At 38.3% G+C, this 17,287-nt stretch overlaps 1 protein-coding gene across 1 annotated transcript in view; it reads right to left on the bottom strand.

The window, feature by feature from the left end:
- Positions 1–4,426: 4,426 nt before the first annotated feature.
- macrod1 (mono-ADP ribosylhydrolase 1) overlaps positions 4,427–17,287 on the bottom strand; it is a 148,427-nt gene continuing 135,566 nt past the window's right edge. Inside the window, exons 8-10 of the mRNA XM_024283787.2 lie at positions 13,566–13,639; positions 9,757–9,838; positions 4,427–4,792 (exon numbers count right to left, since the gene is read on the bottom strand). Of these exons, the coding sequence (XP_024139555.1) occupies positions 4,767–4,792; positions 9,757–9,838; positions 13,566–13,639 (182 nt within the window). The 3' untranslated portion in view covers positions 4,427–4,766. The remainder of the gene's footprint in view (positions 4,793–9,756; positions 9,839–13,565; positions 13,640–17,287) is intronic.

The following is a 17,287-nucleotide window of genomic DNA, read 5'->3' as shown; positions in this document are numbered from 1 at the left end:
TTTTCAGTACGTGTGGTTTGAAAATCCCTGCCAAGCTTGCAGACGACTTCACAAGATACAACACTGACTCCACAGAGGAGAGTTTGTGTAACAGACAGCGACATTTGTCCTTTAGTTACATTTTTAACTGCAAGGATTTTCCAAAACAGACATTATGCAACTTTAGAAAGACAGTCAAGTTGGTTTGGTAAAAAGACTGATGCACAAAGGCTTTTTCTGCTATCACACACCAGAATCTAGTCAAAAGTACAAAAAAAGCTTTTGTTCCTGAAATGAATGTTTTAGGGCTGAACGAACAAATGTCACATGTGTGACACTTAAAATGATGGCTCTGTGTGGAAGACTGTGAATACATTTGCATGTGTTAATCATTTTTGCTTGTCTTCCTCACTTTTTGGGGCCAGTTTGTGAACAGATTGTAACTAATGGCTTGCACACTTTCTCCCTGCCTGTGTTCGTCATTTCTCCTTTGTCAAGAAAACTTGATGAGTTCATAAAAGACAAAATCTGAAGGTCATATTGTTTGTGCTCTTCCAGACAAGAGTTTTTTCAGATTATCAACAGATTGTATTTTTTATTTTTTTTACTTAAACAGCACAGTTTTGTGATGTGGCTTTCTGAAAGCTGCAGAACTTATTTGTTTTTGTCGAACAAACCAATGTAGAAGAGCCTTTTGTTAAAGTTTAAAGCTAAAATTCAGTTTTTAGGTTAGGGTTTACGTGCATTTATATGGACATTTCTGTAAAAGTGGTTGCTCAAACGTGTGTTGCAGAGAGAGGAATGAATGAATAGCATAACTTTATCAACAGAAACAACATTTAAAATGCAAGTAGAAATGAAAGGAATGACATTTTTTATACAGTGACACCAATTCCCCTTCATTTATTTACTCATCTGTAAATAATGAGAAGCATTGTCACCTCGTGCCACAATTAACTTCTGATTTCTGCTGAATTATCTGACAAAAAATGTGCATAAGAAAGAAATTACGTTTTCACACTCTAATTAGCTTTACCGCCCCAGTGCGCTAAACACAAAGAAGAGCTGAGACACAGTTTGATGAAAGCCACATCAAGAGTGCCTGCAGTAATAAAAGATACACTCAGCAGAACAGAAAAACACACATTTGCAGCGTTTCATGGAGATCAAGCTTTCTAGAAAGCTTGTAAAAAATGACGGTTCTGAGAGTAATGTGGGTATTTAGAACAAAAAGAAAAGAAATATCAATATTTGTATTTGCAATTACATAAAAGAGAAAAATGTTAGCCTGTTAGTCTGCATCAAAGTCAGCACCAGCCCTCATTAGTCTGAATGAGTCATCTGATAAAACCCGGCGGTCACACGCAAATGTTTGGTACCACTGGTTGGCGTCCACACACAACCTCACAGGTGTGCTGTGGGAGGTGAGTCGTTTCCAGCAGGATTATCAGTGTATCTTCTGGAAGACGGCGCAGAGTGAAGCCTCAAGTTACTGGAACAGTTTGCATTAATTGGTCTTCATCTGTCATTTAGGGCTGAGGACTGTCTGAGTCCAAGGAAGAAAGAAAGGGAGTGGGATTACAGACGGGACAGTGATGAAAATTGGTGGCAAGATAATGAGTCTCGTTGTCTTTCCCTTCTCTCATCCTGCGTGTCTCATTATTTAGAAAGACCGGTCAGAGGGAAGCTTCACAGTCTGCTGCTTATTAAAAAACCCAGAGCGCCTCTAGACGAGTTCATCACAATCTCCATCTCTCTTTATTCCCTCCATCCTTCCACCTCAGCGACCGCCTGGCGCAGCATCCTCTCGACCCCCCGCTCTCAGTTTGAACTCTTACATCCTTCCTCTCTGTGACTTTTCATCCCTCACTCTTCCATCTGTTTGTTTTTTCCATCATCCTGTAGAGCTGACAGAGATGAGGAGAAGGAAGGAGACGCGGGGGTCCCAGACAGGAAGGGGATGAAAAATATGCTCAGGAGAGCAAAAAGATAACCTCTTTTTGTGACTGATGATGCTTTTGTAATGGAAAAAAAATGCACAGGCTTCAACCAATTTCCTGTTTATATTCCTTGCAGTTAATTTCTTCCCCCCTTAAAACCCTTCTTTTCATCAGAGCCTCTTCTCCTCCACCTCCCTCTGCGCGTCTGTGCCACTGTGACAGATTGTTTGGAATCAATAAAGATGGTTGTTGGCAGACGAAAGTCACTGGGCGGGATGGTGGCTTGCTAAACGCTCATTTCACTTCACACAAATCACCACCTGCGTCGAGCTGACATGTGACGGCTGCGTCCTGCAACAATTAAAAAGCCATGCAAATGTGCTGCAGGGAGGAACAGAATGGCGCCCGCATAAAAGAGTTCCCTGACAGGCAAAGAGGAGACGCGCAGAAAAGATGAATGATTGATTGTTTGTGGAAATGAACAGGTGGTGCCAGCTTTCAACCAAAACTGGAGTTTGTCAGTCATTTTTGTACCTGAAGGTTGCACTATAATAATTTAAAAATGTCAGTGCTTGGGTATTAGTGGTATTTATTGCAGTGGCCATGCACACCAACAAATCACTACTTGTATAAAATACCACAACGGCAATTAAAAGGCCAAACTACAATACAGAAATTAAAATGAAAAAAAAAGGGAGGGACTATGGGACATCCCTGATGGGATGATGACATTTATTTATCATTTTAACCAAAAGTTACTTGATATAAAGTGATACTGGACATGCTCCGTACAAATCATAAAGGTTTTATTAGTATAGAGATATTGAAGACACATCAACAATCATCATCCAATCAGTGATGTCCCTTAATATCTAATTTTTCTGGTTTCTCATTGTTTGTGAAAATAAAAAATCCTTGAAAAATAAAAGTTTAGTGTGTTGCCTTATGGGTCCAGATGGCCCCACTTTTAACCTATACATGCCTAAGGGTTAACATTTAATTTTGATTTCTAGAAATTACTTTTGTTTTCACTAAACATTTCTTTTTTTTTATTATGGTTTGGTTTCTGGAATTCTGTTGGATTTTGTTGTTGTATTATTTGTTTTTCTTTTTAACTTGCCATTGTGATCTTACAGCGATGCAGAACTGAGAGGTTCATAGATCTTCTATCCTATCCCCAATATGAGTTTATAATGTTATAAGATTAATTATAAGATTTTATAATGGTATTTTTTTAGTTTTTTTAATATATATATTTTAGAAAGTATTTCAAGCATTAATTTAGTGTTCATTTATTTTAAGTTTTCCATTTATTCGCTTTTGTGTGCATGTCTGTGTGATGAGTACCAGACAACTGATGGGGATGGATGGATGGTTAGATTTTAGTTTTTGATTTGTTTAGCTCCTCCTGGTCACTGAAGTTTTTCCTGTTTTGTGTTCGGTCACCTGCTTACCACACCTGATTTGTGTTTTGCAATCGGCACAGCTGCTTCGATTATCCTCTGGTGCTTCCAGCTCCATGGTTTCGGTTCATCGTCTGACATTCATGTTGCTACCAGACATGGTTCATTATCGTCATGTTTCAATTCAGATCCTTGTTTTTGTTTATTGTAAGCGAGATGTATCTCTGTGTTTCTCAACATCTGTCCTCCTAACGATGCTGAGACTTTTTCACTGACAACAACAACAAAAATCCTAGTCTTCCCTTTACGACTGATTGCTAGTGTGGCTTATTTCTCTATAAATTGCTTCCCTCTGTCTCCATACTTTATTTTTTATTGTTTTGTTTTTATAAAATCCCTAATAAAATCTATTGTCTTCAGCTGTCACAGTTTAAAGCATGCAGATAGATTTCAGGGACTTTTTTCCCCTCCAATGTCAAAATGCTTTCGTTATGTTTGGAACATTTTCAATTAAAAGTAGAAATCGCAACCTGGTAGCACGATAAATGAACAGATGCAAAGGGGTTTTATAGCCTACCTGAATAAATAAAAAGGCTACAAACTGTTTTGTTAAAAAGATCGACAAAATATCATGACAACTGTCAGGGCAACAAGTTCCTGAGTTCCAGGGATGGAGTTAGTTTGTAATATTCTTTTTGCTTTTTCAGATATACAAGTGTTTATTGTAAGTATTTTAACTCATATAAACAACAAATTCAAAACACACAAAAATATTTTTTCCTTATATCTTGAATTATGATATAACAGTTTTGCTAGTTAAAAATATCTATTTTTGTACTTTGATTAAAACTCTATAATTGTTTGGAAAAAGTATTTTTGCTTCTGTTTTTATTTTAAATTGTTTTAGGGAAAAAAATGGGATCCCCCCCCCCTACTTAAGGGGTTGGGTGGGCCTCCGTTCTTACTGCTAGAATGGAATTGTTTTCCTCTTTTCTGCACAAACAGAGAGAATGAGAAAACAAACATCTCTGTAAAGTTTTCCCGAGTGTCCTCTCAGCTCATTCACTCATATCACATCCAAGGAAATAGTCGTTTCAGACAAGATGCCAGTGAGATTTGTTTTTTAATAAGTCTTTGTCATATTTTCTTGCACACTTGAATCCAAACACTCAAATGCTGAAACAGAGGGTGCATTTTTCATGGGGAATTGTAAACCTAATCTAATATTGATCACAATAATGCCAGTTATTTAAAACAAAAAACTGTTCATCATTTAACATCTTCGTCACAAAGTCAATCATTACTAGAAAACTAGAAACACTTAATAGAATTTGTGAGAGAACAAAGACATCTTCCCCCTGAAGAAGATCTGCATCAGTTGTGAAGATGAGGAGGAGGAATGAGGATGCAGTGATGCGTATCCACAGCAACCAAATCCATCCTCTCAGAGTTTACTCTTGACAGTGGCCTCTGTGGGAGACAAAAATTGAAGCAGGTAAAACAAGTGGACCTCGGTCACGCAGCAGTCAATAGCATTTTGGCATCTGAAGCGCCTGTTTGCTTCCGAGCGAGGATTAGTCGCTCTCAGTCCGACCCGGTGCACGCGCGCACACATCAGACAGACAGGCAGTGTGAGCCGAGCCAGGTGTTGGAGATGCTCTAGCTTTATGGTGAGGACTTGGAGGAAGGCCTGCAGCGGCTCAGTCACACTGACAGTCGGTTCCGGTCCATCTAGCAGCCAAACACCAGTGCTGTTCGCTCGCTGCTGCCTCGAAATCTGCTGCACATCCAGCAGGCCTGTTTGAGGGGAAGCACCACACATGGCTTAAGATTCCACTCTGAGTTGTAGTTTGGCGGCTTATGGTGTCGGATGGAAGCTTGTCTCAGTATAAAACAATAAAAAACGATAAGATTTATAAACAGAAAGTAGGGATTTTCTGCAATCAGCCGTTCTGGTAGAATCAAATAGTCTGAAGGCTCTGAATGTGGTAGTGTGGTGTCATAACTTTCACTTTTTTACCAAACACTGTTCAAACATGACATGAGAGGGACGGCGTTTGTGCGCCTCCACTGCGTTTACAGCTGCAGTCAGTTCCTCATACCTGATGCAGTGAAAAGTAATTGAATATAAAGCAAGATAGAGTTCAATTCAAAACAAAGCAGCCAATTTCACACAGTGTGCATTTTGTATTATCAAACTAATTTCTTGCCTTTTTAATTTAACTTTTGCTAATTGTTTACCCGCATGCACCAGTTTTCATTTGTGCCATTCACCATCCACAAAACGAATGAGTTGAAAATCGTTGAGCTTGTTGCAAAGTCTCTGGTTTATCGCTGCAGCAGCAGAAGTCGCTGCTCTGCAGTTACCGGACGCTTTTCCTGATCTGTTGGAGAGCGTTTACACTCACACTAGTTCGGTTCTATTTGTGGTCACAGAGCCAATACCACAAATAAGAATGTGCTAATGGACCTGCACGCCATCACTACCCTTTCTTTTTTTCCTTAATGCTAAAAATTTGTTGCATACTGTTTTTTAAAGCAGATGTTGGTTAAAAAAATGATGTTAACCAGAGAATGAACTTTTAGCGGTTGACACTTTGGGCAAACTTTTTTAAAACTGGAGGAATCAGGGTTGAGATGTTGGGAAAAAAAATGTCCTTCCAATAAAGGTTTAAATGTTCTGTGCAAACCACACACACACCAAACATTAGAATCTAATGTGCATTAAAGGTCTGATCTGGTGTTTACAGCACTTCCTGTTGTGTTATGTACATGACCGCACATCACGCCCTACAACAGGAAACGGCATACTTTCTCTCTAAAGGATGGAACTGTTTCAGTCTTTTTTTGTCTGTTTATTGCATTGTTATAAATAAAAACGGAGTCAGGCAAACGAACACTATGTACATCTATAAATAACGGCTACATTCAATATTTGGCACTTTCATTTGAGTCTTTTATTCTGATATAAACACTGCCTTGTTGCTCATTTAGATCAAAGTGCATGCTGTTCTAATTTTGTAGCTTTTTCTACACTCTGTTCATACAACAAATATGAAGTTAAGGTGAAAATTGTTAATTACCTTGTTTACAAGTGTAAAGTGAAAGAAAAATAAAGTTTTTATGTTTGAAATTATTTTGCTCATTTAGTTTAGTTACTCTGAATTTGTTACATGGATAAAAAAAACAATGTAGAATAAAAGGAGTCAAAATAGTTTTGAATAACTACAAATGCATTGTAAAATAAGCAAATGTTTTAGTAAATCTAGCCTTTGCTATTAATAAAACCGAATGTTTGTATTTGTTTGATTGGACTTTTTTTGCTGCAAAAACCAAACTTCCTCTGTGCTTTTGTGAGACCAAATTTTTCAAAATTTCGTTTCACATTCAAAACAAGTTTGACATCACTGAAGGAGACTGTGATTGATGACAGACTTTCTCTGCAGCCACACTCTGAAAAGAAAATGGATTTACACAACTGAGTTTTCCTCAAGGCTCAACAGAAAGGAGCTGCTGCGATGTTTTCATCTCACTTTATTACTTTTTTCACTTTATTGCACTCTCTGCTGCCGCGAGCTGCACAGTGCCGACTGTTACAGAGGGAGGAAAAAAAAGGTTATTCTATATTTAACTACATCTTCCAATACTTCTTTTGGCTTTTTGTTAGAGTCAAATCAAAGCACAATGGCTACAGTTCAAAAAATGGGTCAGAAACAAATAATCTTATTTCTATAAAGACAAAAGTGTAATTTTTTTGCACGTTTTACACAGATAATCGTTGACATTTTTTGGGGGCAATAAATTAGCATTGCAGCTCTGTATGGTTTGGCTGGTTGATCAAAATAAAATAATATAGTTGCTTCATCCTGAATTAAAACAAAATAACCACTTTAGTTGTTAAATTTCTATCTGTAATACATTTCTTACAGTGAGGTTTTAATTTATTTATTTTTTTTAACAAAGTGTGTGTATCTCAGACTAAAACCACAGCTTTTCAGTCATTAGGGCAGTCATGAAACAAAAGAATTTAACCTGTTCATAACCAACTAGTTTGGTTATAAACAACACATTTGTTGTAAAAAGTTTTCATTTGTAGCTCAAATGGTAGAACTACGCATTATATTTGACACGTGATGCTGTAAAAAATCATAATGAAAACTAGATGTGCACATAACTAGATGTGTAAAATAAACTTTTTGTTAATCCTCTGCTGAAATTATTTTCTAACTGATCATCAGTTGAAAAAAAAATATTTAGACAAAACTGGTCAGCTGGTTTATCAAAGCTTTGAGAGATTTAGTTTTTGATTTGACTTTCAAATTTCCACTGTAGCTTCATATTTTATTCCAGAGTTGTTCAGTTCAGCCTGATAACTGATGAATGAGGCTTCCAGAATCTGCCTTTTTTATTTCTTTAGAAGCAAATGCTTCGGTTAAAAAAAAAAAAAGAATTATTTCTAGTAATGATTTTTGCTTCAATCAAGCATCCTTGAATGAGCTTTCACGCTGCTGTGAAGGTGACTCAGATTTATAGCTGCAGGTAAAAGCAGGACACCACTGGTTAAGGCTGCTGTTGTAATACCAATGTTTAATTTCAATAATTGAGTGAATGACTGATCATGCTTAGGAGCCCCTGGCTTGGAAATAAAACTCTATAAATCAAATGCATAATCAAAACAAATAGGGCAAAGTCATTACATCACAGAGGGCGCTCGCATAAAATCAAATAAAATTTAGGAATACATTTTGCTCAATCAAACAGATCAGTGTTCCTTTAGTCACACAAGGAAAACTGTTAGAAGTTTTTAAACTTTTGAAGCATTTTCACCACTGATTGTGGCAGTTCATCCACGTCAAGAGAACAGCTGCTGTGATTGGTCAGAATAAAGAGACCAAGAAATAAATATATATATCTTTGAGGAAAATCTAATCCTTTAATTCAGAACGGAATGTAAAGTGTCTGATATGCAGATAAAACTGTGATGGAAACATAAACGCCTCATTTGAACACATTCAGTATGCAGATGTTTATGTTGCCTAGGTTACTAGTCTGACTGTGTAGTTTTTCTGGTCTGCTCTCCATGTTTATCGTAACTCATTTTTGATGGATACAATTAGAATTTAATTGAAGTAAAAGATTAGAATGTGGAAGAAACTAATGTAAAAGCTTAGGACATACATATAGAAAGACTTTAATGCCTTCACAGATAAATTCTAAATAGTATTAATAAGAGAATAATGTTCCAGATTGAATTTTTCCAAATAGAAAATGCTCTGAAAGTGAGGACAAGTTTATAGCTAAAGCTAGTTCACACTGATTATGTGACGTGTTCTGGTGTCAAATCGGTACAAATCTTGTGAATCTTTCTCCAGACTTTTTCTTTCACAGTTCTATTTTGATAAATGAAAGACTTGGTGTTAAAAGTTCAGGCCGGTCACATTAATTTCTCCTCCATGATCAATTTCAAGCAGTTTTGTGAGTTACAGTGGACAGCAGCTACATCACTGCCAAATCTGAGACCCTGATTGGTCAAAGATCAACCTGGTTGAACTTTCAACATGAGTTCATACATTTACGTAGAGCTCAAATAGATCATAGAAACGTAGAGCGTTTTCAAGATGGAAACCTGAAATGCACTTTTATGTGCGTTTAAATCGACTTTTCTTTGGAAGTGACCACACGTTGACGAGGATGGTGTTACATAATTTAACAGTTACTCCTATGTTTGGTTTCTATAGCCTCATTTTATGATGAATATCCCCCTTTCTGCATTTACATAATAAGAAAAACACACCTATAACATATTAGCTCAAATTCAAAGACTGATTTAAACTGAGCAAACATAATAAAAGCAATGGAAATAGTTTAATCCTGCACATGCCAATGTCTTCTATTCCTGAAAGAGATAACATGTGTTAAACCATGGAAACATCTTGAAAAAACAACAGTTTGCCTGAGTCGAACATGAAAGTTAAATACAGCCTGTTGCTCGACTCAGAAATGTGTTTTTTCAGTGAACAAAGGTCAAAATTTTCAGTTCCAATATTGAAAAGTTTATCTAATTTTAAACGGAAAAAAGCAGCATATCAATCATTGCTTATTTTCAAATTGTAACTGATTTAAGAAAAGTGAAGAAAATTAACTAACTTTAAAAGTTGATCTGTTGATTTTTTTGTACAATATTAGAAAGTTTTTTGGGGGGAAAAACATGCAGTTTATAACCCTGAAGTGTGAGCGTGTGCAGACTAAAACTTATTTTCATTTAATGTAAAAAAAAAAAAAAGTATTCATACAGTCCTGTGTAATTCTGTCATGATGCAAGCACAAATAAGCTCCAAGCCATTTTTTGTCACATGTGCATGTCTTTGTTCCCATGACTAAACATGACTGAGCTGTTTGTAGGTGACTGTGAGTGCATGAGGACAAGTCCTCACCAGCAGGGAAGTAGAGCGGGAGGTTCTGCAGATAGAGCTTCTTATCCGCTGGCAAGAACACACAGAAGATGACTCTGTCCAGCTGAAACACACACACACAATGACCTTTATTAGAAGCATATGCAGTAATTGTGAATTCATCAGTTGCAGGAGGGAACGCAGTGTGTGACACTGGGCGGGCAATATCAGCAAAATGCAGCTAATGCTTCAGTCCATTATTCCACCATTAGCTCCCCATTATGATCATGCCACGACAGAGCTTAGTGCACAGTACGCTGCCGACACAGCACCAGACTAAGTGTGTATGTGTGGGACAGATACAGCCAGAGAGAGGAGCCTTATCCGTGCCATTTACATCAGTGGGTGTTTGCATGTGGACTTAATAGAATTTGTACTTTTTCACCTCATATTGCTAAGTACAAAGTATGTTTGAGTTTAGAGCAAGATCTGCATGTTGTTGCAGTCCTTCATGTGAAACATGAGCTGAATTGGAATTTTGGAAAAAGAGGTGTTCCACACAGAGAAGCTAATGATTAAATCTGGAAGCTTTATAAACTAACGCATCACTCCACCACATCCTCCATCCACCTCCCTTTTACAGTCTGGACACAAAGTTCAGAACACTCCAGATTTAGCCTCACCATTAAAGCCACTCTACGGTGACCTCTGACAAACATTACCACCCTAATGTTCCCACAAAGGATGAGTAAGACATCACAATTTACAGCTGAGCTGTTCTCACATCTCTACCTGGTGCTGGAGTTTAAGTCTCATCTCTTTCACAGGCATAATTCTGCGAAGCCTGCTTGCCTGCAGACCATACTTTGCAGTCCAAACTGGCTACACAATTACCCCCACTCACAAGGATTTGCATGGAGGCTAAAATGGAAGATATGGAAATGTGTGGCAGAGAAACCACATCCTCCAGGCTAAGGTTTGAAAGTCTAACATCCATGCTAAGGTGCCTCCATTGGCAGCAGGAAACAGTCAATTTGGAATGAGAGCCTGGAGATGAGGTGGTTACTGATAACATCAAGTGAATCTAATGGCTCTCTTAGGACTCACTGTCTTAATTGGGAGCACAGCTTGTATATATCCCCTTCTCATAAAGTGTTTTTGTTTAATCTAACTGTTATAGGGGTTTTAAAAAAGATTTGATTCTCCTTGCCTGATGAAATATAGTCAACCAGTTGTCACTGTAATGGTTGCTCCTGCTAGAGAACCCTCTCAAAGTTTTGACAACTTGCACCCAACATTTTCTATTTCGCTTCTCTCCAGAGCACTTCTGCAGCTCGAGATTATTCAAACCTGATTGGGCTAAGAAATCCTTATGTAAGCAGTGAGTAGTGGAGCATTAAGCACAGAGAAGAGCAGGTATGGAAGTAGAAATGAAGAGGTGCATTAGGAGAGTGTATGTTTTTGTCAGCAGCTCATTCACACGTGGAACAACATATAAAGACATTCTGGACTGGAAGGGCAGTAATGGATGCCATTATTGAGAGAAGTGCAGCGCTTGGATTTAAAAATTTAACTCAATGCATCATTACTTAGAAATTAGCACTGGAGACAACCAGGGACACATGAATAAGTTGTGGGCTCCAAGGCTACCAAGACCCGTCTACACAAGCTATGATGGATGACACATACACTACATACTGAAATACATAAAGCTACATTCACACCCCGTGTTCAAGAAGCAACTTAAGTTTCTACGACAGTCCAGATGACCCCACTTTTAATGTTCTTCAACAACATAAAGTTGTCATTCTCGCTGCTATTACTCCCTCCTTTATTCTCCATTTGCTTAAGATCTTGTTGTTTTTTTTCTCAAGAAGATATATAAACTTTGTTATAACTTTTAGGCACAATAACCCGATCACTGCTTTACTCTCATTTCAATCAGATCTAAAATTTTTCAACCAGTTTCTACCACTTGGTGCTTTTTCCTCTTTCTCATTTCCTTTACTGCAGACAAACATGGTAATCCTGAGGGACACATGCTGCAAAACTATTTTTACTTTTTTTTTCCTAAATCAGCCTCAGGCTCCAGTGCTGGTATGTAAAATCCTACTCCGATCATCTTTGATCTATTGAAAAAGTATTTTTAATACTTTTTTTTTATTCTGAATGTCATTTCCAGCAAAAAACAAAATTTGTGTTGTTTCCTAGGACATAATTTCTGTAGAGCGGCAGGAGTTAATTAGACACTCAACTGTGAGTTGTGGGCAGGACCGTTTGGAAGGAGTAAACCTCCCTCCACTTCCCATCATCAATCTCTAGCTTACAGGCCCTCATATGCACAACCTAACAATACTGGTGCAACAAAAATGAGCAAATTTAGGTGCTGTCCACCCGTACACTTATCGATGTAGGTTTGAGCCAGATTCCAGCTCAGACGAGGAAAACTAAAATGTTCATGGATCTATTTGTCTGCAAGCGGACGCAATAGGAATGGAGCAGAGCAGGGAGCTTGTGGCCCGTTGGTTGTAGCTTCTACATCACAGCTGCATCCTTTTTCAAACGATATTTTCTTGCCTGCTCCTGATTCACAATGATTTGAATCATAATATGTTCTCCATCAAAACACCAAAAACATTTTTTTTCCATTGGTGTAGGACTTTAATTAAAAAAAGAAACTGTTAAATGCTTATTTATCTTATTTTTCCAGCGGTAAATAATATAGAAAAATCCCCTGGTTCGTTATGAACACTACACTAACAATAAGTCTCAAAGCAGCTAGAAAATATGCAATATTTATGAAATAAAATCGGCCATAAACCCCCTGTAGCTGCTTCTTGGAAGTTGTTTTCCTGTGCTCATTTATCTGTCGTTTCCTAAAGAAATGACTCATTTTTGTTTTACTGCACTTGATGCTGCGTGTTGGCAAACCTCCTGGTGTCCTGAGTACATTTTGTTGTCTTGCTGTGTCTGTAATTTTCAAATTCATCATCTGCATTACAGCACTGCAAGGCCAACGAAACAAACTGTAAAACATCCTTAGCGGAGAGGGAGGGGGGTTCAGCTGGAGAGGAAAACAAGCATTCCTCTGGTGAGCACCCCTGATTTAATTGCATGCAAATAGACTCACAATCTCAATTATTTACAATACCTTTCTTTGCACTCTAAGCACACACAATGGGGGAGACTAAAATAAGTCACATGGCTTTCTGATTTTATATTCAAACACTCAGGGCTTTTTGTCCTCTGTGGCGGGGCGTGTAATGTTTAACATTCACTTGTTGTGCTTGCAGTGGCTGACGGCATCAGTTGACTGGTATTGCTAAAAAGCCCCTGGAGATGCCAGCGCTAATAATAACAGCATTGACAACTCCCTACAAGGGAGCAGAGCCGTAGAGCAACCGAGGAATCATGGAAGACGGTTCAGAGCATGCAAACAACTGACTGGAAAGTTTCCGCTCCTTCCCAATCACCCTCTTCTCTCCTTCCATCCCTCCCTCGCAGTCATCTATTCCATCATTTTGTCTCTTCTCTGCTCCTGTTTACTCAAGGGACGAAACAGTGTGCACACACGTGTGTGTGTTTGCGCTTGCGAGTTTAATCCCGCAAGGAGCCAATTAAAGCGTAGACTTGGCCATGAGCACGAGAGCCAGAACTCGTGTGTGTGTGTGTGCACGTTCAAATGCACGTGTGAGTGTCATTGTGTGTTTTCTCATCACAGTGTCTTCCTGCGTTCGTCAAAAAACAAAAACAACAGCTGTGAAAGGTAGAATACCTGGAGGAAACTGAAGGGGAAAAAATTGCCCGTCGTGCAGACAAAAACACACACACACAGCGGCGCGTACACTCACCTTGTCATGATGTGCATCAAGGTACTCCCTCACAGTTGCTAACGCCTCGTGCACAGCCTGCTCAGGTGGGTATCCTGCACAAACATCAAACATCTTCTCACAAGTAGCGAGTGCTGGTTCAATGACAGATCTGCGTCTATTTTTCCAGACGAGTCTGTGCTTTTTTTTTTTTTTTGGTCCACTACTCTAACACTTCAGTAAGTTCTTCCTCGCCTCGTCTCATCCCACTTCTCCAAACATAGAGACACAAGCACACTTTTGATCATAAGAGAAAGGTTTACGAAACCTTATAGATGCTGTAAAACATCTGAATGAACTTCTGAACTCCCACATATCATTTTATCTAAAGCAGGGGTCTCAAACTGATAGCTGGCGGGCCATTTGCGGCCCCCAAGATGATATTTTGCATCCCTCGTCCATGCTTTTTTGATAATGTTTCAGCTTGCTTTATACTTAAAACTTTACATTTTCTTTTGTCGTTGGATCTTCTTGTCAGAAAAGTCCCTAGCAACAGTTGCTAGCATCGTTAGCTCCCGTCGTTTCAGGGGACACGCAGAAGATATTGCTTAGTAGTACATAGACATGAACCAATGTTCAATAAACTTGTTGAGTAGACATAAACAATGGACCAAAGATAAAGACAGTGGATGCAAAAACAGGTTTTTGGCACAAATGGAACCCCATACGGCCCAGCCTCAGCTAGACTCTGCCTTCAGTGCCCCAAGGTAAATAGAGTTTGAAAACCCTGGTGTAAAGTATGTTTGAGCAGGTTATGGCTGATTATGATTTGTGTAGCAGCGTTCCTTTAGAAGAAAAAACAATCCGCAAATTACTAACCAAAGAATCCAATTTACAAAAGATTAACCTGCAGAATCAACCATTATTTCATTTAACATGTATGAGAGCTGGTAGAGCGATTTACATGATAGAATGAACATCTGTTTTTGTTAAGATGTGCATCACATCTCTGATAATAAAGTCAGACTCTAATCATCTTCTGATCTATTGTAAAAAAAGCGTTCCAAGTAGTCTTAATTATTTTTAGCCAAAATAATAAGAATGAAAAAAACCTGATTTCTTTTTCTACAATATAGTTTATCTGAATTTGTGACAGTGGGTGCAGAGTAAGCCTGCCCTTACATCCCATCATCCCTATGTTTACACTAATATTTACACCTAATATTACTGGTGCAAACACAGAGCTTTTGGCTTCCCTTTAGGTTTTCTGTCACACCTACAAGCTTTTTCCCAACTTTTTTACATTTGCATCCGATAAAACACAATTTGAATAAAGAAATAATGAGAAATACAATTTTAGTCTTAATTTCTTTATAAATGTCGTCCATCATGAGAAAGATGCAACAAGAATGTGTTAAAAACACACGCACACAAAAACATCTTCAGGAGAGTGGGTCTTTACAGCCTGGATCAGCAGTGACCTAGAGCAATGCCTAAAAATACAATAATAATAATAATAAAAACCCTGAGGGACAGAAGCAGGAAGATAACTGAGTAATGAGCAGAGATAGTTGGAACACATACACAGGAACTGGCTTCTGTAAAGTAATGTTCTTTTATATATATATATATATATAAAAAAAATCAGCCAGCAGTACTGTCTGAGAGCTCCAGAAAACACAAGAGGATACATCCACAACCTGCTGGATTATTGACTGCTTGACAGTCCATATTTTTTCAAACTGAAGGGTTGTGTGTCTGAGGGGGTGAGGAACATGAACGCTGCGTGGGACCCTCCATTTCTCATCAGCCTGAACATGTCAGACTTTTAGCTTAACTCAGAGTCCTGTCATCTGGAGAAATACTTTGACGACTCTCCGGCTGTGGAGAGTTATTATGCTGGACAGGAGGAGAAAGTACATTATATATGGCCAACAGCCTATTTTTCTTTCTTCTTTTTTTTAGGTTCCTCATGTTGGCAAATGTTTTATTTTTTCTTTACCAAAATAACAGGTTGTTAGATAATATTTTTCTTTTTTAAAGGGGCCACAATTGAAAAGAACATGCATTTGTGCAATGAGCAGCATAGCTCAGCATGTAAGTTCAGCCAAAGCCTTACAATTGTAAGCTGTGGCAATGGACTCTTGTTAAAAGCCTCCTGCACCTGGAGATCAGATCAGAAGATGTTTGCTCCACATTTGACTGATCTGCTCAGAGTCTGTGCAATCGCAGAAATTCAAGTTAATGTTCTGGAGAACTATGCTGATGTTTTTGAAACGAGCCCTATTAACATCTCCAAAATAAAGACTAATTTCCATTTAGAAAATCCAAGAAAACTTGCTACAGATTTGACAGATTTTCAGTCAACATTCCCAAACCAACACAGTTGGCAGTTCTCTGAGGAGAGTGATCAACCAGCTCAACTGCAAAAACTGACTTTAGAATAGAATCCCATCTCACAGCTGTGTATGTTGAAAACAGGAGGAGGTACCAGACGGGTGTGGCTGCGTTTGGTTCTGTGGCACATTACAGATGCTATTGTTTAACCTTTTAACACCTGAGCTCCAGTGTTTATGTTCTTTAATTTAATGTAACTTTTCAACCATTAACACGATAATTCCAGTAGATTCTGAAGGAGAAAAGCGGCTCGATGCTGTTTTTTTAAATTATGGCTAAAAACAAGACAATAATAATAATTTATCAACAGGGAAGACTTTGAAAATAGATCAGAGTGGGAATTTAATGATATACATATGTATTGTTAGAAATAATAATAGTAAAAAAAGAGTTTAGAGTAGAACGAGATGCAAGTGTAATTCAGTCTGCTCTGGGTTTAATTCTGAAAAGGCATGTTCTTTGAAAATGTGGCACTACTTGCCATTTATTGCCAAAGCACAATTACAATTACCGAAAAAATGTATTTCAAAGACAACTGTCCTTCATTTTGCTCTATTTTTTTAATCTTCCAAATACTCTTGAACAATTCTGGTTACATATTTTCTAAAAAGCCCCGCTGTTACGTCTTGCTGCTGTGCTGCTGCACCTTTGTCCATCCAGTCTTTAAGCTCACCTGGGAGGTGTGGCCAATGTGCCTTAACTGGCACCTGCTGGCCATTTAAGTTGGAGGAGGCAGGAACTGGACCAGCAGGCTGTGTAGCATTTGGGTTTTACTTCTAGTTGTGATGGTATGTTTTGTTCTTTTTCTCCCTCAGTGGTCTTAGACTGCTGGGTTTTATTATTTCAGTTTGGGGTTGGATCTTGGTAGTCTTAGTTTGCGGGCTTTATTTGTTTGTTTCCTTTAGGTAAATTTTGTTTAAGCAGCCATTAGCAGGGAGCTGCGGACTCAGACGGTCAACATGTTTGGGTCAGCAGTCTCCCTGACTTATTTTATGTTTGGCCAAGGTTCCAATTCCCTTCTGGTTTGTCTCTGTTTGGACCTTTTGTTTTCTCATTTCAGGACACAGGATTTCATTTTATTTAATAAACTGTGATCATTTTATTCTCATTGGTGTCCAGTTTTTGTTATTGTCCCCTTTTGTATTTTCCCCTCTTGACCCAAGCCAGGTTTACCCATAGGCGATGTAACACTGAAACTGGATTCTGTCAAACGAAGGTTATAATGGTAACATAATTTTATTGAACAGAAATAACATTGTGAGTAACTTGTATTCCTTCCTCTTCCAGCTTAATTTAGTTCATTTAGTTTGTGCTGTGAGAGCACTAAAGGAATCATTAACTATAACACCCCCCCCCCCCCCCCCCCC

The sequence above is a fragment of the Oryzias melastigma genome, linkage group LG10, assembly GCF_002922805.2.
Source record: "Oryzias melastigma strain HK-1 linkage group LG10, ASM292280v2, whole genome shotgun sequence".
NCBI classification, from domain to species: Eukaryota; Metazoa; Chordata; class Actinopteri; order Beloniformes; family Adrianichthyidae; genus Oryzias; species Oryzias melastigma.
This window is presented reverse-complemented; position numbering and strand designations above follow the sequence as displayed.